Raw genomic sequence first — 23,123 nt, forward strand, 5'->3', positions numbered from 1 at the left:
ATACAGGTGTGAGGTGCTGCAGGAATGTGGAGCAGGTCAGGGTGGCCAAGGTGCGGTGGGCAAAGGGGAGAGGGAGGAGATGAGGTCAGGGGAGCAATGGGGGCCGGCTTGTGTAAGGCCCAGAGGCCACTGTAAGGATTTGGCTTTTACTCTGAGCCAGACAGGAGCCACTGGAGAGTTTTAAGCATAGGACTGCTGTGCTTTCACAGGATCACTCTGGAGCTGTGTTGAGAACAGACTGTAGGGAGGTCAAGGGCAAGAGCAGGGGGCCCACTAGGAAGCTGCTACGATCACCAGACGGGATTTGGCGGTGGCTGGACCACAGTGGTGGTGGTGGCCAAGGAGGTGAGAAGGGATTGATTTCTGGGTATATTTCAAAGGTGGAGCCAACAGTTTTTGCTAAGAGATCAGATAGAGGGTGTGAGAAAGAGGGAGGAGTGAAGGGTGACTCCACATATTTTGGCCTGAGCAACTGGAATGATGGCACTGCCTGATGGGTGGGCAGGAGCTCTGTGTTGGCCGCGTGATGTCACGTACTACCTGGTGGACATCCACGTGGAGATGTCAAGTATGGAGCTGAATTTACAAACGTGGGTTCAGGGAGAGGCCCCTGTAAGGGATACACATTTGAGGGTTATGGTAGGCAGCCTCCATATCCTGCCCCTGGGGTGCTCACACCCTTGTGTACTCCCCTTTGCCTTTGTATGGGGTTCACTGTGTGACCAACAGAATAAGGCTAGGTCAGCTGACATTTTGGCTTCTTCCTGACTCTCTCTTGCATCACTCGCTCTGGGGAAACTCAGCTGCCACGGCGTGAGGACACTCAAGCGGCCCTACGGAGAAGTCCCTGTGTGAGGAACCGAGGCTTCCTGCCAACGGCTATGTGAATGAGTGTATTTTTATTCTCTCTATCTTAGGATGTTTTGACATCTGAAACATCTTGCTAGCCAGGGAGAGACTGCCCTCCCAGAGCTAGCCAATTGTTAGGGATAAGCAAAGGGCTGGGAACCTGCCTTTCACATGAAAACCAACCAATCCTGAGTCTATACGCCCCCTTTATCTGACTCTCACACACCAAGCCAATATTTCCCCTGCCCTAAATCAACCCAGGGCCGGTACCAGACAATTAGAGACCACCCCACTAGTCCAGAGCCTGCTGACAGTATTCACACTGCCCAGTCCTAAGCCGTTTCCTTAGCTGCCTTGCCTTTCTCATGGAAACCCCAATAAAGGCTCTGCCCTAGGTTTCTCTCTCCCTTCTTCTGCCTCCTGACCAAATCTGGTGCTTTCCTTGTGGCCCTATCGTGGTAGGCCCCCTCCTGTCAGGTAATGTAAGTAATAACTTCTTCTTTCACTGGCATTGGCCTCTTCTGCTCAGTCACTTCCATAAATTAAAACCCCACAGGTACATTTTGAGACAGTGAGCCATCCTGGAAGTGGATCCTCCAGCCCCAGTCGAGCCTCCAGACAACAGCAGCCCCAGCCAACATCATGACCATGACCTTACCAGAGACACTGGGCAGCCAGAACCACCCAGCTAAGCTGCTCCCAGATTCCTAACCTATGGACACTGTGAACTGATAGAAGTTTGCTGGTTTAAGTTGCTAAATTGGGGGATAATTTGTTACATGGCAAAAGATAAATAATACAGGAGTCATCAGCACACAGATGGTCTTACAAACCATTTGGCTGGATGGGATCGCCAAGAGAATGGAGAAAGAGAAGAGAAGAAGTCCAAGGATCGAGCCCTAGGGCGCCCCAACAAAACAGTGCCAGAGAGGTAGGAGGAAAATGAGGCAGGAGCAGGGAAGAGAGGGTTGTGAGGAGGGAGTGACCGGCTGTGCTGAAGCACATGGCTGCCTCACGATGATGAGGCCGGAGACTCAGGCGCTGGATTTCAGATGTGGAGGTCACTGGTGGCAAGACTGGCTTCAGAAGAGGGGTGGGGACAGAAGCTGGATGGGAGTGTGTCCAAGAAGGAATGGGAGGACAGAAACTGGAAACAGCAGAGGGACACACCCTGTCAAGGCTACAACAGAAGGGGAGAAATGGGGTGGTGACTAGGAGGGGAAACGGGGTCCAGAGAGGGTTCCTTGAAGATGGGAGAAATGACAGCACATCTGTATGCTGCCGGGCTTGATCCAGTAGAGGGAGAAAAGCGGATGATGCTGGAGGGAAAGAGAGAACAGCTGAGGAATGTCCTTGGGAAGGCGAGAGAGGAGGAGACGGGGCGCATGTGGAGAAGCCTTAGCGAGAAGCGTGGATGTTCATCTAGAGTCACTAACGGGGCGAGTGGAGAAAGCAGGAGGGTCGCCGGATGTAGAGGTGGGGCTTGGCATGCTTTCCGACTCCTCTGCTTTTCTCAGGCCAGGAGAAGCAAGGTCACGGGCTCAAAGCAAGGAGGGGGAGGAGGGGCTGGAGGCTGGCAGAGAGAGGGAAAGGTTGGAGTCGCGGAGGAGCACGGGGGCCCGCGGGGTTAGCACTGCAGGAGTATGGCTGGGGACCACCATGCCCGCGTATGGGCTGAGACCAGCCAGCAAGTCTGCCTTCCTGCTGTCGCATTCCGCTGCATTCTCCTTGCCCCGTCTCTCCTCCTGTTTCTTCGTGCTTTACCGCCTCATTCTTTCCCCGTATCCTTCTCTCTCTGCCCCTCCGCACTCCTTCCCCTGCAGCCTCATCTCTGCCTGCGCCCTTTTCCCCGTCTGTCCTTCCTCATGTCCGTGGACCCTCTCTCCCGTCTTCCGTCTGCTCTCACCTCTTTTTTTTTTCCTGGCCGCACCGCGGCTTGTGGGATCTTAGTTTTTTCCCCCATCAGCGATCGAACCTGGGCCCTCTGCAGTGACAGCGCAGAGTCCTAACCGCTGGACCGTCAGGGAGTTTCCCGCTGTCACCTCTTCATGGACCTCCTGGACCCCTGGAGTCGCTCTGATCCTCTCACGTCCCCAGCTCCCAGCCCCCCAACCCTCTCAATCCTCCAGTAACGGCTCCCAATGCCATAGTTTTCACACTCCCTGCCCCTGGGGTCCCACTTCTTCCCACACACCCTTCGCCAGCCCCCTCACCTCTTCTGACTCTGCCGACCTCCGCGTGGACCATATGAATTCCATGACTGCCACGAAGACAGCAATGATGAGGCCACAGATGAGCACGACAAAAATGCCGCCGATGTTCTCCATGCCCAAGCCTGGGGGTGGAGGGGGAGAGCCAGGGGTCCGGCTGTGTGGGCCAGGGGCGGCAAGGGGCCTTTGGGAAGGGCGCGGCATGCAGGGGTGGCTGACCTTTAGCTCGATGGTCCTCTTCCTTGGGGCACCGGCTCCCCTCCCACCACTTGCGCTTTAGGATCTCCAGCCGGTTGTTCTCCTGAAGCTGCAGAATGGCCAGTGTGATCTCATCCCGGAACGGGGAGCCTGGACCGGGCACACGGTGGGGTGGACGGTCATCGGGACCCTGGAGCCCTGCCTGCCCAAACCCCAGATGTTCCCTCCCCTCTGCAGCTGCTCTCCTCCCCCCTCTGCCGCATCCCCAGCACCTTCCCTGCCCACCTTCAAATCTGACTACTGCTCGCCACCTCCCCTGCAACCAGCCCTGGGCCAAGCCCCCACTTGTCACATTTGTCACTGGTCCCTCTCCCTGTGGCCCCCCCCCACTCTCTCCCTGCCAGGCTCTTCTCAACACAGCAGCCAGAGGGACAATTTCAGAAACATAGCCATAGATCACGCCTCTCTGGTGCTTAAAACTCTCCAATGGCTCTGTTTGCAGCTAGAAAAAAAAAATCTTCAAATATTCAACAAGATTCTGCATTCACTGGTCCCACCACCTGGGGCTCCCTTAGGACCTTTGCCTCTGCCTGGAATGTTCCTTCCCTCACTTCACTCAGGACTCTGCTCACAGGGTGCCTCAGGGGCTCTTTTCTAACTCTATTTAAAATGACGGCAAGCACCCCACTCCCTGTCCATTCTTCCCCTTACTTACTTCAGAGCAGTTGTCACTGCTTGACATCACATTATAAAGCTACGTGTTTACTGTCTGTCTGCACCCCTAGTAGACGGCTGGAGGTGGGCGCTGAGCAGCTAGCTCCCTGCTGTGGCATCCCAGAGCACCCAGAGCAGTCCTGGCACACAGTAGGGCATCAGATCTGCCAAGTGAACGAATCCCCAGCCACACCTCTCCTCTGCGTGGCCCCAACCCTGGACCACCTCTCTCCTCTCTACCCTCAGATCCTCCCCTTAAACCATCCTTGGGCCCCAAACATCCCACCCATATCCTACCCTCTACTCATTTCTTCATTCACTACTATAATTCTTGAGCATCTACCAGGTGCCAGGAACTACGGATACAGGCAAGTGGGGTGATTGGTATTTATCAGGCACCTACTATGTGCCAGACCCTTGGTCTACAGAAGTGTATGTAAGTCTCACAATAATCCTGTGAGGCATGTGTTACCACCCTCATTATCTGCATGAAGCAGGTGACACTCTTGCCTGAGTCAGGGAGGAAGCTGGGATTTGAATCCAGGTTGTTGTGACTCCAGAGCCTGTCCCTCAAAGCACCAGGCTATACTGCTTCCCTGATACAGCACTGACCCTACCACAAAGCTGCTAAGATTTGGGGTAATTTGTTATGTAGTCAAAGCTAAGAAATGCAGTGGTCATCACAACATAGGTGGGTTTAAAAGCCGAAATGCCAAAATTTGGTGGCAAAATTGGTGGTGAGTTTCCAGCACCAAGCCCTGGAAAAGCATGTCCAAGCCTCCCTAGCAGATCCATCCATCATTCTTCCTCCCTCCCTCCTTCCCTCTCTCCCTCCCTTCCACCCATCCAGCAACATCCATTATGTTGCTGGAGCACCTGCTCTGAGCCAGGCTGTGGGTTTGGTGCAGAGAATATGAAGTAAATAAAACCAGGTCCTCACCCTCGAGGGGCCCTCGGACCCACAGGGGAAGGCAGCAAGCCTCACGGCTCACACGCACTGACTTGTGCACAGTACCACCGGGTTCTCCCAACAGCCCTCCAGGGCTGGAGCTGATCGCTCCTAGGCCTGTTTATAGGCAGGTGGAGGGCGCAGAGGCCCAGGGAGGCGGCGTCACCTTCCCAAGGCCACACAGCTAGGAGGCCACACGCAGCACACCCAGCCTGCTCGGGAAGGGCCTGGCCTACTCCCTGGGCTGCTCACACAGCTTGGTTTCAGCTGCCTGGGGACCCACGGCCTCCCACGCCGCCCCACTGCCGCCATACCCAGCGGCATGCCGATGCCGTAGCCCTTGGTGTCGAGGAGGCCCCCGATCTGGGTGAGGTTGCAGTTGAGGCGCCGGTGGTACTCATTCATGGTGGACTCGAGCAGGAAGGCGTAGCGGGAGTTGAGGACGCGGGCGATGCCCTCCTCTGTGCTCTTGACAAACACGCTGGGCTGCTTCGACTGCATGTAGTTCCACATACGCTGGTACGTCTGGTACCGTGAATTCTGGGCAGAGGGCGCATGAGGGGAAGACGGGTGAGGGTCTTTCCACTCCTGCCTTTCCCCTGAGCCCTGTCCCCTGCCCTCTAGAAAGTCTCTCTCAACCCGAGAGAGCGGGGAGACCAGAGGAAGACAGAAAGGGCCGAAGACAGAGGAGACACACAAGACAGACAGACTGCTCAAGGCCAGATCCAAGCCGACCCCACACCCACCAGCCCAGCGAGGATCCTGAGCACCGAAGGCTTGAGAAGAAGGGTCCACAGCCTGTTTTTCAACCCTTTTTCTCTCTTCCACCCCTGGGCCTCGGCTCGGTTTGACACCCAGCCCTGTCTTCCCAGTGTTCCCAGGCCTTATTCAGAGAAGCTGGGAGCAGATGCTCAACCATATATACCCAGGGCCCAGCCTGCTTCAGGGAGACCTGCGTCCAAGCCAAACGGGACAGCTTACTTCCTACGGGCCCCGCGGGAACCTTCTGAGGAATGCACTGCCCTACCCTGAGCTGCTGTGCACAGCAGGGATCCCGAAACCAAGCCTGGGTGGCTCCGGGGGCCCCACCTGAAAGAAGGTCATGGTAGAGCCAGCGTGGATCGTGCCGTACTCAATGTTGGTCTGGTCCGCCAGGTCGTCGGCCGACTCCACGGGCACCTCCATGCGCTGCACGGTGAGGAAGGCAGCCAGGTTGGCCGTGTAGGAGGAGATGATGATCAAGGTGAAGGCCCACCTGAGGGGTGGGAGGGGTGAGCTGCAGGTTGGAGCCACCACTGCCACCCTGCCCCTGTGGCCATGCGCCCCACTGGTGGTGCCCCCCTCAGTGACCCCAGCATCCAGAAGGCTGACTGCTGGCTAGTGGAGGGGCTGGGAGCGTGGAATCTGGAGCCAGACTCCTTGGGTTTAAAATTGCTTCCAGGGCTTCCCTGGTGGCGCAGTGGTTGAGAGTCCGCCTGCCGATGCAGGGGACGTGGGTTCGTGCCCCGGTCCGGGAGGATCCCACATGCCATGGAGCGGCTGGGCCCGTGAGCCATGGTCGCTGAGCCTGCGCGTCTGGAGCCTGTGCTCCGCAGCGGGAGAGGCCACAGCAGTGAGAGGCCCGCGTACCACAAAAAAAAAAAAAAAAAAAAAAAAAAAATTGCTTCCAGAGGGCTTCCCTGGTGGCTCAGTGGTTAAGAATCCGCCTGCCAATGCAGGGGACACAGGTTTGAGCCCTGGTCCAGGAAGATTCCACGTGCCACGGAGCAACTAAGCCTCGTGCGCCACCACTATTGAGCCTGTGCTCTAGACCCCGAGAGCCACAACTACTGAGGCCGCGTGCCACAACTACTGAAGCCCACGCGCCTAGAGCCTGTGCTCCACAACAAGAGAAGCCACCGCAATGAGAAGCCCGTGCACCGCAACGAAGAGTAGCCCCCGCTCGCCGCAACTAGGGAAAGCCCATGCGCAGCAACGAAGACCCAACGTAGCCAAAAATAAATAAATTAATAAATTAATTAATTAAAAGAAAAGAAAAAAAAGAAACATTGATTTCCAAGGCAGAGCTGTCCTGAACCATGACGAGCCCCTGGGTGTGGCAGCAGGAGGCTATGGCCCGTGTAGACATGAGATGAGGGGCCCAGGAGGGGAGTTCTGGCCAAGCTGCTGCTATTCAGATGGCAGCCAAGTCCCTAGAGCACTGGCACCCACCCCCACCACCCTACCACCGGCCCTGGCTTGCTGAATCACCAGGCCGAGGTCACATCTGGAGATTAAGAAACATCCGTTGAATGACTGAATGTGGGGGAAGACTCAGGATGGAGTCAAGAGTGAACCTGGGGTCAAAGCATGACTGGGGGCTTCCTGGGTGACGGCAATGGGAAGGGGCAGAGAACACCCAGCTGGGGAAGAGGGTCCCTGACTGGAGCAGAAGGGATGGGCTGTAGAGAGCTGGTCACTGGTCCCCCACCTGACTGGGGGACTCGGCCAGATTTGTCACAGCGGGTCCCTTCATGCCCTCTCAGCCACCTCCTCACACATGCCTCCCTCTCTTTGGCAGGCATGCCTCTGTTTGCACCTTCAGATGAAACAGCCTAGATGGCACCTCCTCAGAGGGGCCCTTCCTGAGCACCCTCATTCTCTACTGTTCTCTTTCACTGCACCCTGTTTGGTTCTTCAATAACACAGTTTACATACATCTGATACATCATTATATTAAAAATGTTAATAAAGCTTAGTCGGAGTGTGTGGTAGGCAGAAGAAAGGCTTGTCCCCCAAAGATGTCTACATGCTCATCCCTGGAACTTGTGAGTATGTTCCCTCACAGGGTAAAAGGGTCTCTGCAGATACGATTAAGTTAAGAGTCTTGAGATGGGGAGATTAGCCTGGATTATCCTGTTGGGCCCATGGAATCACAAGGGTCCTTATGCGGAAGAAGGAGGTCAGAGTCAGAGAGAGAGATTTGCAGACGTTATGCTGTTGGCTTTGAAGATGGAGGAAGGGGTCACAAGCCCAGGAACGCAGGCAGCTCCTAAAAGCTGGAAAAGGCAAGGAAATGGATTCTCCCCCAAAGCCTCCAGAAGAACTGGCCCTGCCAACACCCTGATTTTAGCACAGTCATATCTATTTTGCACTTCTGACCTCCAGAACTATAAGAGAATAAATTTCTGTCGTTTTTAAGCCACGCAGTTTGTGGTAATTTATTGCAGCAGCAACAGGAAATGAATACAGGGTATAACTCCTGACATGATGCCAATTCCAAAATGTTAAAAAAAAAAATCATCAAGATTCAAAAGTTTAGGGATCTCCCTGGCGGTCCAGTGGTTAGGACTCCGAGCTTCTACTGCAGGGGACACGGTTTCGACCCCTGGTCGGGGAACTAAGATCCCACATGCCACGCGGCACATCCAGAAATTTTTAAAAATTAAAGAAAAAAAATGTTTGAAAGCCCTGCTGCAACTAAGGAGCCCACATGTTGCAACTAAGGAGCCCACATGCTGCAACTAAGGAGCTCTGGAGCCGCAACTAAGGAGCCCGCCTGGTACAACTAAAACCTGGTGCAACCAAAACAAACAAACAAAAAGTTTCAAAGCCAATGGACCAAGCAAATTGCAAACAACTGCCAGATGGTAGTCAGCCTCGCTTAGCTGGGGAAGAGAAAAACCTGCCACCATTATGGTTAGTCTTGAACAAACAAGTTTTGAATCAAACAATATCTTCGGGACATATTCTTGGCATAAAATATGATGTCCTTGTGTTTATTTATCTGTTTATCCTCAGTTCCTTTGCCTCTTGAGGACTGGTTTTCCACCGGAGTGCCTGGCACATGGAAGGGCCTGAGAAGCACCTCTTGCTGAATGACTACTGAGCATGGATCCTGACTGAGGGGGAGAAGGCCCAATGCCTCAGCTTGCCCTGGAGAGGCACCCAGGGCCTACGGGGTGGGTGGCACTGGGGCGGGAGGCTGGCTCAGCCCAACCCTGCGTCTAGCCAAATGCATGCTCTCCCTGCGCTCTTGAGCCTGTGAGCCACAACTACTGAAGCCCGTGTGCCACAACTACTGAAGCCTGCGTGCCTAGAGCCTGTGCTCCACAACAAGAGAAGCCATTGCAATGAAAAGCCCTCGCACCACAATGAAGAGTAGCCCCCGCTCGCTGCAACTAGAGAAAGCCTGCGTGCAGCCACAAAGAGCCAATGCAGCCCCCCCAAAAAAAAATTAAAAAAAAAAAAAGTGACTGAAGGAGGGAGAGAGGACTGAGGCCAGTGGAACAGGCATCGACGCCAGGTGGGAACGCCACCCGAGCACTACCAGATCTCCCAAATCTTTGAGAAAAGTGAGAAATCTGAATTTGGGGAGTTCCCTGGTGGCCTAGTGGTTAGGATTTCGGGCTTTCACTGCTGTGCCCCAGAAGAAAGATCCCGCAAGCCACGCAGATTGGCCAAAATCAAACAAAACAAAAAGAGAAATCTGAATTTGTAAGTGAATTTACCCAATTTTTAAATGCCAACTAATTCAAAAACTTTTAAACTATGGGCCAGACACCACCAGTTGTCAGTGTCTGTTCTCTGACACCTAGGTTCTTGGAGCTTGTCTTGGGGGCAAAATAAGTTCCGTTCAAAATAAGTTACTGGGTCTGGGTGATTCCCTGGCAGTCCAGTGGTTGGGACTTGGTGCGTTCACTGCTGAGGGTCCGAGTTCAATCCCTGGTCAAGGAACTAAGATCCCACAAGCCATGCGAGGTGGGGCCAAAAAAAAAAAAGTTACGGGATCCACGTGGGACTTTGAGGGAGGTATCCCTGTCTGGGGCCTCAGCCTCAGCGTCTGGACAGTGAAGGCTGTCCTGGTTCAAGGATTCCAGTGTCTCTGTGACTGCCCAGGCAATGTCTAAGACAGCAGTAACAAGGCCAATACTGTCCTGATTATAACCCCTCAGGTCAGCAGAAGCACTTTCTCATCCCTTAGCCACACCGAATCCTTACAACCTGAGACATGGGCATTTTTATCCCCGTTTTTCAGATGAGGAGACTGAGGCATGGAGACCCAAGGTCACACAGCCAGTGAGTGGCAGAGCTGGGGCTCAGCTGCCCCCACCCCATTTCCTGTCACACAGCTGGCGTGGGACACGGGAATGGGCCCAGGCCTCAGAACCCCCCTGCCCTCCTCCCCACCTCCGCCAACCCCGGTTGGGGCAGACAGGCAGCCTCTCACCAGACTCCGCTGACGCAGCGTGTGGACAGCGCCCGGGGCATGATCTCCGAGCCCTGCTGCATGAAGCCCCCCACGGGGAACCAGAGGCTGTTGCCCAGCGTGTACTGATTCTCCAGGATGTGGGGACGTGCCCGCAGGCACGGGTGCGGGTTATACCACTCATAGGGGCTCAGCCTGTGGAGAGACACGGGGAATGGGGAGAAAAAGGAGAGGAACAGAGGAAAGAGAGAGCCACCGTGATCAGAAGAGATGGGGGGGACAAAAACGGAGGGGAAGAGAGACAGAGATGGACAGAGAGAGAGACACACACACACAGAGAAACAGAGACAGTGCAGGCAAAAGGGGAGGGAGACAGAAAGAACGGGAAGGGGAGAGGCCCAGAGAGAACCACGGAGCAAAAGTCAGAACCACAAGAAGGAAATACAGAGACAGGGCCAGAAAGGGAGAAGGGAGGGTGCAGGGAATCCAAGGCCCCAAGTGGAGGCCGAGGATGGTCCAGACAGACGACAGAAAGGTCAGGCATGGAGACCCCAGCTCGTGCTTCCTCCCCGCCCTCTCCTTCCCAGGCAGCAGGTAGTGGACTCACCTGGCGGCCAGGAACAGGACGCAGCTGACAGCCAGGTAGGCCAGAAGCATGAAGAGCCATACAGCAGGGGAGAAGGGGTCCAGGAAGGAGAAGTAGCCAGGCTTGCGGCCCTGGTGGGAGACGGAGTGAGAGAGAGCCGGAGCCACACAGACCTGAGCCCCTCCCCCAGCCCCAGGGCCCATGAGCCCCACCAGCCGATCCGAGGTCCAGCCCACAGCTTCTGCCTCCCTTGGGTGTCCGGCCCCAGCACCAGCCCCCACCCCACCCCCACCCCCACGTCTCCAGGGGAACCGTACCATGTGCACGCGGTAGAGGATGCTGATTCCCAGGGTCATGAAGGGTTTAGAAAAGTCGATGACCTTCTCCCGCTCAGCTGTGATGGTGAACGCAGCCACAGCCAGGTCTGCCTTCTGCTGGAGGGAAAGCGGGGCGGGGGCAGATGGGCGGGCCAGGGAGACAGATGGGCAGTTAGAGAGAACGCACTGAGGAAGCGACTTAGAATATCAGAAGCTGAGAGAGAGGCAAAGAGAGAGGACAGCAGAAGGAGCCAGGGGACTGGATCCAAGAGTGCACCTCGGGGGCTTCCCTGGTGGCGCAGCGGTTGAGAGTCCGCCTGCCGATGCAGGGGACACGGGTTCGTGCCCCGGTCCGGGAAGATCCCACAGGCCGCGGAGCGGCTGGGCCCGTGAGCCATGGCCTCTGAGCCTGCGCGTCCGGAGCCTGTGCTCCACAACGGGAGAGGCCACAACAGTGAGAGGCCCGCGTACCGCAAAAAAAAAAAAAAAAAAAAACAAGAAAAGAGTGCACCTTGGGCCTCCAATTGGACGCTTGTCATTTCACGTCTGCTGTAAGCGGCTCCTGTGGCCTCCTTCCTGCCCGGCTGCCCTGTCTCATCCAATCTCTCCTGCTCCCCAGTCAAGTTCATCATTAAGACCCTGCTTTATAAAACCTACCGCTGACCCCCACCACTCCCACCATGCCAGTGTCCTGAAGAGAGAGCCTGAGATTGGAGTTGAGATGCCTGGACGCTGACCCACTCAGGACCCTCTTGGAGCCTTGGTTTTCTCTTCTGTATGAACAATGAACAGGTAACATTTATCAAGTGCTTACTATGTGTCAGGCTCCATGCTACATGCCACTTTATATAGATTATCTTGTATAATCCTCTTAACAGCTCCCTGAGGGCCACTACTAGGCCCATTTTATAGAAGTGGAAACTGAGGCTCAGAGAGGAAAAGGCACTAGGGAGTAAAGGCAGGGGCTGGGGACCATAAAGCAGAGACACGACCTCCACTCTCCTGCCCCTGGCAGACACCAGGGACCTAGATGTGTGCATGAAGCCACCCCTGACACACAGGACCATGCCTGGCTCAGTTGAGATAATGAACTCAGGAGAAGCTGCATGTGGTCTTGAGTCGGGGAGGGGTGGCTGGGGTCCAGGTCTGAAGTGGTGAAGGGTGGGTAGTGGGTGGGGTATGGCGGAGAAAAGGGTATGTGCTGGGGTCTGGCTGACACAATGGAATGCCTGACCCAAAGGGGCCATCTCGCTCTTGCCCAAGTGGACGTCAGCCAGTCGTTAGCTGTGGGCAGGACACAGGCTGGGAAAAAACCTGGCACTTCACACACACAAACACACACACACACACACGCACACACACACACTGCACACGTGAGCACTGTACACGGTCAGGTCTACACCACCAACATGTGCACACCATACCATGTCCACACATGAGTGCCCAGACACAGGCTGACCCAGTGACATACTGTCCACATGGACTCAGGCAGACAAACACGTGCCCTGTACAGGAGTGATGACATCGTGGGGGGCATTCCCTAGAGGCACAGTGCACACACCCGAACATGTGGCCTCACGTGTGCACATACATGACAGAGGGGGCAGGGTGCTGGGAAGGGCTGGGGGTGGGAGTAGAGAGCCCTGGCTTTGCCCCAAGCTCACTGGGTGACCAGGGGCAGGGGCTTCCATGTCTCTGGGCCTCAGTTTGGTCCTCTGTAAAATTGGGGGGGAGGGGAGTGAGCTGTCTCCTGGGTTTGGAACCCAGCTCCCAGGATGCCTCTTCCAGGCATAATGATTCCATCGCCCAGGGCTCAACCGGGCCCCAGCACTGACTCCAAATTCAAGTAGAGCCCTCCGCCTGGGGCTGAAATAAGAGTCAAGGTCCTGGATCACTGGCCTGGGAGGAGGGACACACTCACCCCCCAAGGGGCTGAGACTGAGACCACATGCGGTGGTACAGACTGGGACAGAACTGGGGTGGGGAGAGAGGGCACAGGCCCCAAAGATACTGCAGAGAGGTGGCACAGGCTGAAAACAAAACCAAGGTCGGGGAGAGATCCCGTGGACCCAAAATGACATCCAGGGTCTAGGAGAGAAGAGATCTGAAAGACAATTCGAGGTCAGGGAAAGAGGACAGACCCAGAAGATTAGCCAAGAGTAGAGAGAGACAGTACAGGTGAAACAACTACGGCAGGGTGACAGAGAGGTGGCACGGCCCCAAGGCGGAATCCAGAGGCGGCCACGTGTGGCAGGGCCCAGAACACGCCGGATTCAGAGCCTACCCCTGGGAATTCCTGGGTGTTGAGAGTAAGGAGTGGGTTCCCCCCCCCTTTTTTGGCCACACCCCACGGCTTGTGGGATCCTAGTTCCCCAACCAGGGATCGAACCCGCACCCTCGGCAGTGAAAGAGCAGAGTCCCAAACACTGGACCACCAGGGAAGTCCTGGTTTTCTCCTTTCTTGTGCATTTGCCACTCTCGTGACTAATATGTGAATCGCTGGGAACAATGTCAGCTAATACAGGAATCTTTATTTTTATGCACCCACAGCAGGTCTGTCCTGGCAAAGGACAGCCTCCTCACTGGGCCCCTGCCTCTGCTCATAACAACCCCCCATCCAAAATGAGAGTCACCTGTTTAAAAACCCTTGGGTGGCTTTCCCACTGCACCTAAGACAGTATCCAGGGTGGCTGGAGCAGAAAGGGGGGTGGGGTGGGAAACGTAGCAGAGTGGGGACCAGAGCCCTGCAGGGCCTTGCAGGCCAGGGGAAGGGGGCCGGATTCTACCCCAAGGGCAACAGAGGACATCACATCAGAAGGTGTGAGCAGCGGAGGGTAACGTGATCTGGCCGCCCTGAGAACAGACCACAGGGGCAAGAGTGGAAACTGACTAAAGATGCCCACAGAGATGCTGGGGGCGGGGCCAGTGGAGGTGGAGAGGAGGTGGTCCGATTTGAGATGAATTCCGAATGGAGGACAGACAGATCCTTAAATGCTGCAAGTTCTAGACTCCTCTCAGAGTCTTTGAAACCCCTGCCCCTTTTCCACCTCCTCCTCTTCCCCCTTCATTTCCCAAAAGGGACACCTGTTCCTTAGAGAAGACTTCCCTCCCCAAGGGAACCCTGACAGTTTAATCTCTGGGATGAAATCAGGAAGAATCCAAATGACAAGCCACCTGTAGAAATGACAGGGGGATTGTCTAAACGCCTAAAAACCAACCAGAGCACTTGTGACTGTCCCCCTGCCCCAGCCCACCCTGTACACCAGCTCTGTGCAAACCATCTGTGCTGTGCCATCAGCTCCCGGACAGGCTCTGCCAACAGGGGGCACTAGAGGAAGGCTGCAAGGCTGGAGGAAGGAGAGTTACCTGCTCCTTCTGGTCTACTCTCGGGTCCCCAGCCTTTCTGCACCAAAGGCAGCAGCATTTCTTCCACGGGGCAGCAGACAAGTTCAGTCTGCGGCTTCCCAGCACTTGCAGAACCAGCCTTGCCCAGCCCTTCTTGGGGCACCAGCACCAGCTGGCACGTGCCCCCTCCTCAGGGTCTGAGTTTCCGCCCCACAGAGCCCTTCCTCTAAGTTTCCGAGTTTCAGCTCTTCTCTGCTCCTTCAGAACTTGAGACAGAGCCACTTCCTGCCTTGCTGCCTCCTTGATGCCTGAGAGAGAGCAAGGGTGTGTAAGCTACGGCCCTCAGGCCAAGTCTAGACCATCTGCCCGATTCTGTAAATAAAGTTTTATTGGAACACAGCCAGGCGCACTTGTTTAGGTATTGTCTACAACTGCTTTCCATACAGTGGAAGAGTTGAGTAGTGACAGGACGACCTGGAAGCCGGAAATATTTACACGTGGCCCCTTGCAGAAAAACTGCTGATTCCTGCCTTGACTTCAGCTTTTACCCTTTCAGTTAACTAGTTAGCAACTTTATTCCTAGTAAATAATTCTCTTCATTCAAATATCTGGGGACTTCCCTGGTGGCCCAGTGGTTAAGAATCTGCCTTCCAATGCAGGGGATGCGGGTTTGATCCCTGGTCAGGGAACTAAGATCCCACGTGCCACCGGGCAACTAAGCCCACGTGCCACAACTACTGAGGCTGTGCGCCACAACTAGAGAGAAGCCCGCAGGCCACAATGAGGAGCCTGCACGCTGCAGTGGAGAATCCTGCACGCCGCAACAAAGATCCCGCATGCTGCAACTAAGACCCGATGCAGCCAAAAATTAAATAAATTAATAAATATTTTTAAAAACCCCACAAATATCTGGAGTGATTAGTTTCCCGGTAGACCCCTGACTGATGCAAAAATGACAATACCCAGGTCACATGAGTGCTCAGGTCACAGGGTCACTCACTGTCCATGGGTAGGTGTTCAGTGTCTAGCAGGGCCCGGTAATGAGCAGTTTCTCAAAAGGAGAATGGTATCTGCAGAAAACAGCATGATTTGCTTCAAAACCCTAGAGGTCTGCGTGCGAGTCACCTCTTGGTGTCTGCTTCCCTATTTGCCACCAGCACTCTGCACTTCCCGGGATCTGCCAGGTCATCAGGCCCAGGTGGCAGATCAGCTTGCATGAAGCCAGGACCTGCTGCAGAGCTTTTGCATGCTCTGGGCCTCCCTCAAAATGAAAAGCCTTACAGGTTGCTTGGTAAAGGGATTAAAGCAGCACACACAAGTTATACCCAGGTATAAGTTGTTGCTCAAATCCAAAAAACCCACCAAATATCCGCAATACCAGACAAAGAGCAAAGGTCTGAGTTTCAACTCTATTGGGACCCTCGTCTGAGTTTCTAAGGTTTAATCTTTCCAACTTCTTCCCCTTTCCCCTTAGCCCTCGGGGTGGTGGCTGCTTCCTCCAGCTGCTACCTTCAGATCCATTAGATTTCTTTTTACTCTTTCAGTTAGTGGGTTAACAACTTTACATCTATTTACATCAATTTTTTTTTTTTTTTTTTTTTGGCTGCACTGCGTGGCTTGCAGAATCTTAGTTCCCTGATCAGGGGCTGAACCCAGGACCTCAACAGTGAAAGCATGGAGTCCTAACCACTGGACCACCAGGGAATCCCTAGTTAACAATTCTTTGTATTAAATTCTCTCTGTTCAAATAGCTGATAAGAGGGGAAATCCCTGGCGGTCCAGTGGTTAAGACTCCGAACTTCCACTGCAGGGAGCACGGGTTCGATCTCTGGTCAGGGAACTAAGATCCCACATGCCTCGAGGTGCAGCCAGAAAAACCCCAAAAAACCAAAACAAAACAAAGAAACAAACAAAAATAGCTGATATGATTCTGTTCAAGTAACTGGTGCTGTTGTGTCTCCAGATTGGACACTGACTGACTGATATCAGCCGTGGGTTTATTGCCAACCTCCTCACTAAATGCTGTTTCAGGCTCATAAGATCTGATTAGCAAAATATTGCCAATGTGATGGACCAGCATCAAGAGACCAAGTTCTCGGTGTTCTATATCGGCGTCCCCAACCCCGGGCCGTGGACCAGCACCGGTCCGCAGCCTGTTAGGAACCAGGCCCCCCAGCAGGAGGTGAGTGGCGGGCGAGCAAAGCTTCATCTGTCGCTGCCCATGGCTCCCCATTGCTCACATTATTGCCTGAACCATCCCCCCGCCAGTCTGTGGAAAAATTGTCTTCCACGAAACCAGTCCCTGGTGCCAAAAGGGTTGGCGACCGCTGGTTTGTATGACGGCAGAAAGCAAGAGAGTCGATGTCAGCCTGAGGCAAGACTGAAGGTTTATACCCCTGGCTTCCGGTGGTCCTTGGAAAGTGGTTTGGAGAAAGAGCATTTGCTGGATCAGTAGCTCACACCAGCTGCCCACGGCTGTGTTGACTTGCTCCAGTAAAGATACTTCATTTGGGGCTTCCCTGGTGGCGCAGTGGTTGAGAGTCCGCCTGCCGATGCAGGGGACACGGGTTCGTGCCCCGGTCTGGGAAGATCCCACATGCCGCGGAGCGGCTGGGCCCGTGAGCCATGGTCGCTGAGCCTGCGTGTCCGGAGCCTGTGCCCCGCAACGGGAGAGGCCACAACAGTGAGAGGCCCGCGTACCGCAAAAAAAAAAAAAAAAAAAAAGAAGATACTCCATTTGGGCCAGCATCTGCGATTGGAGTCACCACCTGATTGCATTTACAAGAATCCACAGTCATTCTCCAAGATCCATCTGCCTTCTGCACGGGCCAAACAGGCCAGTTGAATAGGGATGAGATCACTACCCCTGCTTCTTTCAAGCCGTTAATGGCGGCACTAATCTCTGCAATTCCTCCAAAGGATGTAGAATTGCTTTTGGATTACTATCCTGGGAAACGGGGAGTTCTAGAGGCTTCCACTGGCTCTTTCTACCGTAATGACCCTGACTCCACGGGTCAGAAAGCTTATTCCAATTATACAACCAGGACCTGGAAAAACACAGAGTGAGTCCAAGGGCCTATCAGGCCCACTCTGAGTGGAACTTGGGCTCAGACTCCATTTATCACTTGGCCACATAAGCCCTACTGTGGTCCACCAGACAAAGCAGGAAAAATCAAAATGACTTGCCATCTATGAAAATGACAGGAGGTTGTCTGAATATCTAAAAATCCATCAAAAGCCTCAGTGCCAAGAAGGAGCTTGTATAGAAACTGGTGTTAAAAAAGAAAAAAAAAAAAAGAAACTGATGTAGTCTTTCTGGAAAGCAGTTCAACAGTATATAACAAAAGCCATATGAAGGGTTTTCCTCTTTCACCTGGTAATTCTGTTGAGATTCAATCCTAATCAGCTACAATGCAAGCCAAGCTTTCGTGCATAAAGATGTTTGCTTATGGTTGTTTCTAACAGCACAAACAAACATCTAAAAATACCTGGAAACAACTAAATATAAAAAATGCTTCAATAAATTACAGTACATCCACATGGGAGTTAATATGCAGCCATGTGACATTCTGTTTAGGTTAAAACAATGAGATATTTTTAGCCTCTCAGATTGGCAAAGTTTTTTTTTTAAAAGATTCATAATACCCATTGTTGGCAAGACTGTGGAAAATTTGACATTCTCGTGAACTTTTGGTGGAATATAAATTGGTGGAAGCTTTTTGAAGGACCATTTGGCAGTATATACTTAAAAACCATTCATACCCTTTGAACCAGTGTTTCCACCACTTGGAACTTATCCCTCAGGAATACCCCCACCAATCCAACTGATGGTAGCATTGTCTATGCCTGCAAAAACTGGAGACCACCCAAATATCCATCAATAGTGGACAAGTTAAGTAAATAATTCATGCTCAGTCACACAAGGAAATCCTTTTGTCTCCCCCTTGAATTTCAAATAGGCATCTCAAACGACCCACGCCCAGAGATAATCCTTATCCCCCCGACCCCCGACCCCACCAAGCTTCTCCTCCTATATCCTCCCTATGGTGGAAACTGGCCTTGCCATTGGCCCAGCTGCTTAGCCAAACCCTGAGTCACTCGATTCCTCTCACCCTCTGGCACACATCCCACCTGCTGGTACACGTGACACAGCTACCACTCGAGCACAAGCCAGCATCTTCTCTCTTCCACACTTTCTAAAGGCCTCTGAAATGGACCACCTTGTCTCTACTCTTGGTCCACTACAGTTATTTCTCAGCAGCCAGAGTAATCATTTTTAAATGATTTTGAAATTAAATCAAGGTCCTATATCCATACAATGGAATATTAGTCAGCCCTGAAAAGGCAGTACTCATCATTTTACAACGTGGATGAACCTCAAGCACATCATGCTGTGTGAGAAGCCAGACACAAAAGGCCACATATTGGCTGATTCCATTTATATGAAATGTCTAGAGTAAGTAGATCCATGGAGACAGAGAGCAGAGTGGTGGTTGCCAGGAGCTGGGGAAGGGGGGAATTGGGAGTGACTGCTTAATGGGTTCGGGTTTTCTTTGGGGGTCATGAAAATGTCTTGGAACTAGATAGAGGTGATGGTTGCACAATACTGTGAATATACTAAATGCCACTGAATTTGGTTAATTTTATGTTATATGAATTTCACCTCAATAAAGAAAAAGAATAAACAAATTAGATCATGGCACGTTCCCTGCTTAAAACCTTCCAGTGACTTCATAACACAATAAAAATAACATCCAAAAAGGAGAAAAGGGACTTCCCTCGTGGCACAGTGGTTAAGAATCTGCCTGCCCATGCAGGGGACACAGGTTCAAGCCCTGGTCCGGGAAGATCCCACATGCTGTGGAGCAACTAAGCCCGTGCACCACAACTACTGAGCCTGTGCTCTAGAGCCCGTGAGCCACAACTACTGAAGCCCGCGCGCCTAGAGCCCGTGCTCCACAACAAGAGAAGCCATCACAGTAAGAAGTCCAGGCACCGCAACAAAGAGTAGCCCCCACTCTCTGCAACTAGAGAAAGCCTGCACACAACAATGAAGACCCAACGCAGCCATAAATAAATAAATAAATAAAAACAAAAAGGAGGAAAAAAAGGGGGGGTTGATTCCCTGGCCATCCAGTGGTTGGGACTCGGTGCTTTCAATTCTGGGGTCCGGCTTCAATCTCAGGTCGGGGAACTACGATCCTGCAAGCCACTTGGCTCGGCCAAAAAGAAAACAAGAACATCCAAACTCCTTACCTGCAAGGCCCCGGTAACTCGGGCTCTGTTCTGGAACCTCCAGCTTCCCCCTCACCCACTCCCCACAAAACTCTGTGAGGGAGGGAACATCATTCCCACTTCAAGAGGGGAAGCTAGTTCAGAGAGATGAAGTGGCTCAGCAGGGACCACACGGGAAAGGGGGCAACCTGAAGCTGGCTCTGTCTGGCGTCTAATCAGCCCACAGCTGTAGTGGACACCGTGGTGGCCGCCCAGACCCTCCTTCCGGATCAGGCACTCATGGCCCCAGGTGTTGGTGGCTGATTGCTCTGTAGGTGGAAGAATCCCTTTGCCCCAGGTCCTGACCCTCCCCGAGGACAGCCCTCATCCAATGACGTGTTGGTGGGGGGCATAAAAGCCTTCCCCCTTACCTCAGGGGGATTTTGTGTGTGTGTGTGTGGTACCCGGGCCTCTCACCGTTGTGGCCTCTCCCGACGCGCAGGCTCAGCAGCCATGGCTCACGGGCCCAGCCGCTCCGCGGCATGTGGGATCTTCCCGGACCGGGGCATGAACCCGTGTCCCCTGCATCGGCAGGAGGACTCTCAACCACTGCGCCACCAGGGAAGCCCAGGGGGATGTCTTTGATGGCCATCCCAGCTCCAGAGCTGCCCGTGGGACGGCTGAGGCCCAGTCATGACTGCAACACAGCTCAACTCCTCCCTCTGCCCAGGCCTCCTCCTCCACTCGCTGCTTTCCAAGGCCACCGCACACACCTGCCTGCTAATCTGCACCTCGGAATCTGCTTCCTGGAAACCCGACCTAAGATATCTGCCCTGTCCTTACGGGCCAGACCGGAGGGCCCCGGGGGGTGACAGCTAAAGCCTGTGAGTGATAGGTGAGACTTGCCTCGTACAAAGATCCTACTGGAGGACAAACTGGAGTGGAGAGAGACGGGAGGCCAGGAGGCCCGTGAGGAGGCTGGTGAGAGGGGCGGGGCCTGAATTCACAGCGCGGCGGTGATGGAGGGGAGAAAGGTAATTCCAGCAGTGGCCACTGGGTGGAATAAATGGACCATAATTCCAGACTGGCCTACAAGCCCTGAGCCTGGCCCAGGGTTGGGGGTGGGGGTGTGGCTGGGGGGGATGCTGGTGCCCTGGGCCGTCTTCCATCTGGAAGTCACTTGTCAGCTCTGGGCCAGCCTGCTGAGGTGCCAGCCCTGGCTCTGCCTGTCACTAGCCGTGTGGGCTGGACAGTATCTTGGTGCCTTACTCTGTCCATTAGAGAAAACTGGGCAAACACCAGGCCCTCCTCAGGGGGTGCCCGTGAGGAGTCAAGGAGTTAACACAAGTTCATACAGTTCGGACAAGAGCCTGGCATGGCGTGAGCACCACCTTGACCACTCTAGGCTTCCCAAGTACCTGCTGGGTGTCTGGAAAGGACACAGGCCTTGGGTCAGTCACACCTGGCTGCAGCCCTGCGTGCTGGGGGCAAGTCCCTTCACTACTGAGCCCCTGATCTCACATCGGTAGGAGGGCAGTGATCCTCTGGGCCAGGAAGGATTATCAGAAGAATTAAGTAACACTTGAAAAGTTCCTGGCACGTGGCGTGAAGTCCACAAACAGCAGCTGCCGCTGCCGCGAGGACGGTGCTGAGTATCTGTGCGAAGCTCAGTGTACTTGGCCATCCCACAGCAGGCAGCTGAGCCTTGGAGAGGCCAAACTCCGCCCATCCTTTGCACTCTCAGCCTGCTCCTCCTCCAGTGTTCTCTCCCTAAATGTCATCGCCATCGCCCAGCTGCCCAAGCCAGAAACAGAAGGAACGCTCACGTCCTCTCTCCTCCGCCCCCACCACAGGCGGTCACCAAGTCCTGGCCCTCTCCAGCCTCCCCTGACCTCCCCGCAGGCCATCCAGCAGCCCCCATGATTCTGTTTCCTCATGTGAGCCAGCTCAGCCCTTTGTGTGCAGGGGGTACATCCCATGGACCTCTGGCTGCGGGGGGCCAAAGTCTTTAACCCTAAGAGCAAGGCCAGGCCAGGCCACTGAATCCCCAGGGTGTATCACAGGGCCTGGTATACAGTAGGCACTCAATAAATACTAGCTGGCTGGAGGACGGATGAACGCATGAATGTATGTATGTGCTGGCAGGAATAACACTAACAGTGATAGAAAGAGAGCACAGGCACACAGCACCCACTACCTGCCCGGCCGTGTTCCAAGCCCCTACATGGATTAACTCCTTTCATGCTCACAACAGTCCTCTGTGCTAGCATTTGTTATTTCCCCAGTTTTACAGGGAGGTTATGTAACTCACCCAAGGTCACACAACAAATGCTCAGCAGAGACTCAAACAGGACTCAGGACCACAAGAGCAGTAACCAATGAGAAAAGCTCCCAGCCCTGCTATGCGCACCCCAGGCACCTTCACACCAAGTCCTAAGGGAAGGCTCGAGGCACAGGGAGTTAAGACTCTTGCCCAAGGTCATACAGCTGTGAATAGGACTTCTTTGTTGATGAATAAACAGATGTCCAGTTGAATAAACAGATGTCCGGTTGACGGTGACTTTGGTTGGGGAGGGCTGCCCTCCTGGAGTCTTATTTCTGGGGGCCCTGATGAACAAAAGTTCTGAGCTTACGAGACTGGGGACCAGGCTATGGCAATGAGGTCACAGGGAAGCCTGCCAGCGAGGTGGGCGTCCGCCCACCAGCTCCTGCCTCCTGTCTCCTCAGGCCCTGGCTTCAGCCTCTTGAACCCACCCAGGGCAGAAGCTTTCAACCAACTGGCTGCCTGTAGGGCAGTGCCTTGGGCCTGCCAGCTGGGTGGGGTGAGGGAGACCGAGCCACCAGAAGCCGGGGGACACTCCTGACCTCTGTCTCCCCCAGAGTAGCTCTGCTTTGTCCAGGGCCCTGCAGTCAAAGGCTCTGCAGTCAAAACAACTTTCGAAAATCAGTGCCTTACGGGATACACATCCTTGTCAAGCAAAGTGGCCTTTTTGCGTCTCTCCTGGTGACATTCAGGGGCTCAGGAGGGTGAGAGTCTCTGACGCTGTCAGCCAAGTCCAATGTCAAGGCCACCCTGACCGTTTGTGGCCACAGGTCCCGGCTCCACACACCTGCCCTGGACATGCCCCTAAGCTGGGGGCCTGTTTGTCTTTTTTGGGCATTCGCCCACATGGCTTCTCATGAGTGGAATAAAAAGATGAACCACCTATGACAAGCAACGTGTGCAGCGTGTCTGTAACCTTACTACAGACCTGTCAGGTATCATTATCCCCATGCTAGGGAGAGGAAACTGAGGTTCCGAGGAAAGAAATGACTCACCCCAGCACTCAAACCCAGGTTGGTCTGACTCCAAAATATTTTTTCCACTGCACCCCTGCCTACCACCCCCCACCCCACTGCCTCTTGCCCTCCTCACCTACATTCAAATCCTGCCCACACTCAGGGCCCAGCTGCTCTTCTAATACGCCCCACACCCAACTTGTTCTTACTCATGTTCCCAACCCACCCCCCACTGTTTGTAAATGCCATCAAACACATTGCCCTTCTCCCATAC

General features: G+C 54.0%; 1 protein-coding gene across 5 annotated transcripts in view; it reads right to left on the reverse strand.

Annotated features, from left to right (window-relative positions):
- The window catches only part of GRIK5 (glutamate ionotropic receptor kainate type subunit 5), a 50,962-nt gene that overhangs the window by 1,806 nt on the left and 26,033 nt on the right, over window positions 1–23,123 (reverse strand). For 4 of the 5 annotated variants that reach the window (XM_060083294.1, XM_060083295.1, XM_060083291.1 and 1 more), the window contains 7 exons: window positions 11,012–11,128; window positions 10,716–10,825; window positions 10,130–10,303; window positions 6,010–6,175; window positions 5,235–5,460; window positions 3,279–3,407; window positions 3,063–3,184 (listed from right to left, as the gene is read on the reverse strand). In XM_060083294.1, coding sequence (XP_059939277.1) covers window positions 3,063–3,184; window positions 3,279–3,407; window positions 5,235–5,460; window positions 6,010–6,175; window positions 10,130–10,303; window positions 10,716–10,825; window positions 11,012–11,128 — 1,044 coding nt within the window. The remainder of the gene's footprint in view (window positions 1–3,062; window positions 3,185–3,278; window positions 3,408–5,234; window positions 5,461–6,009; window positions 6,176–10,129; window positions 10,304–10,715; window positions 10,826–11,011; window positions 11,129–23,123) is intronic. The other variant, XM_060083292.1, reaches the window with a different exon arrangement.

The sequence above is a fragment of the Mesoplodon densirostris genome, chromosome 19, assembly GCF_025265405.1.
Source record: "Mesoplodon densirostris isolate mMesDen1 chromosome 19, mMesDen1 primary haplotype, whole genome shotgun sequence".
Taxonomy (NCBI): domain Eukaryota; kingdom Metazoa; phylum Chordata; class Mammalia; order Artiodactyla; family Ziphiidae; genus Mesoplodon; species Mesoplodon densirostris.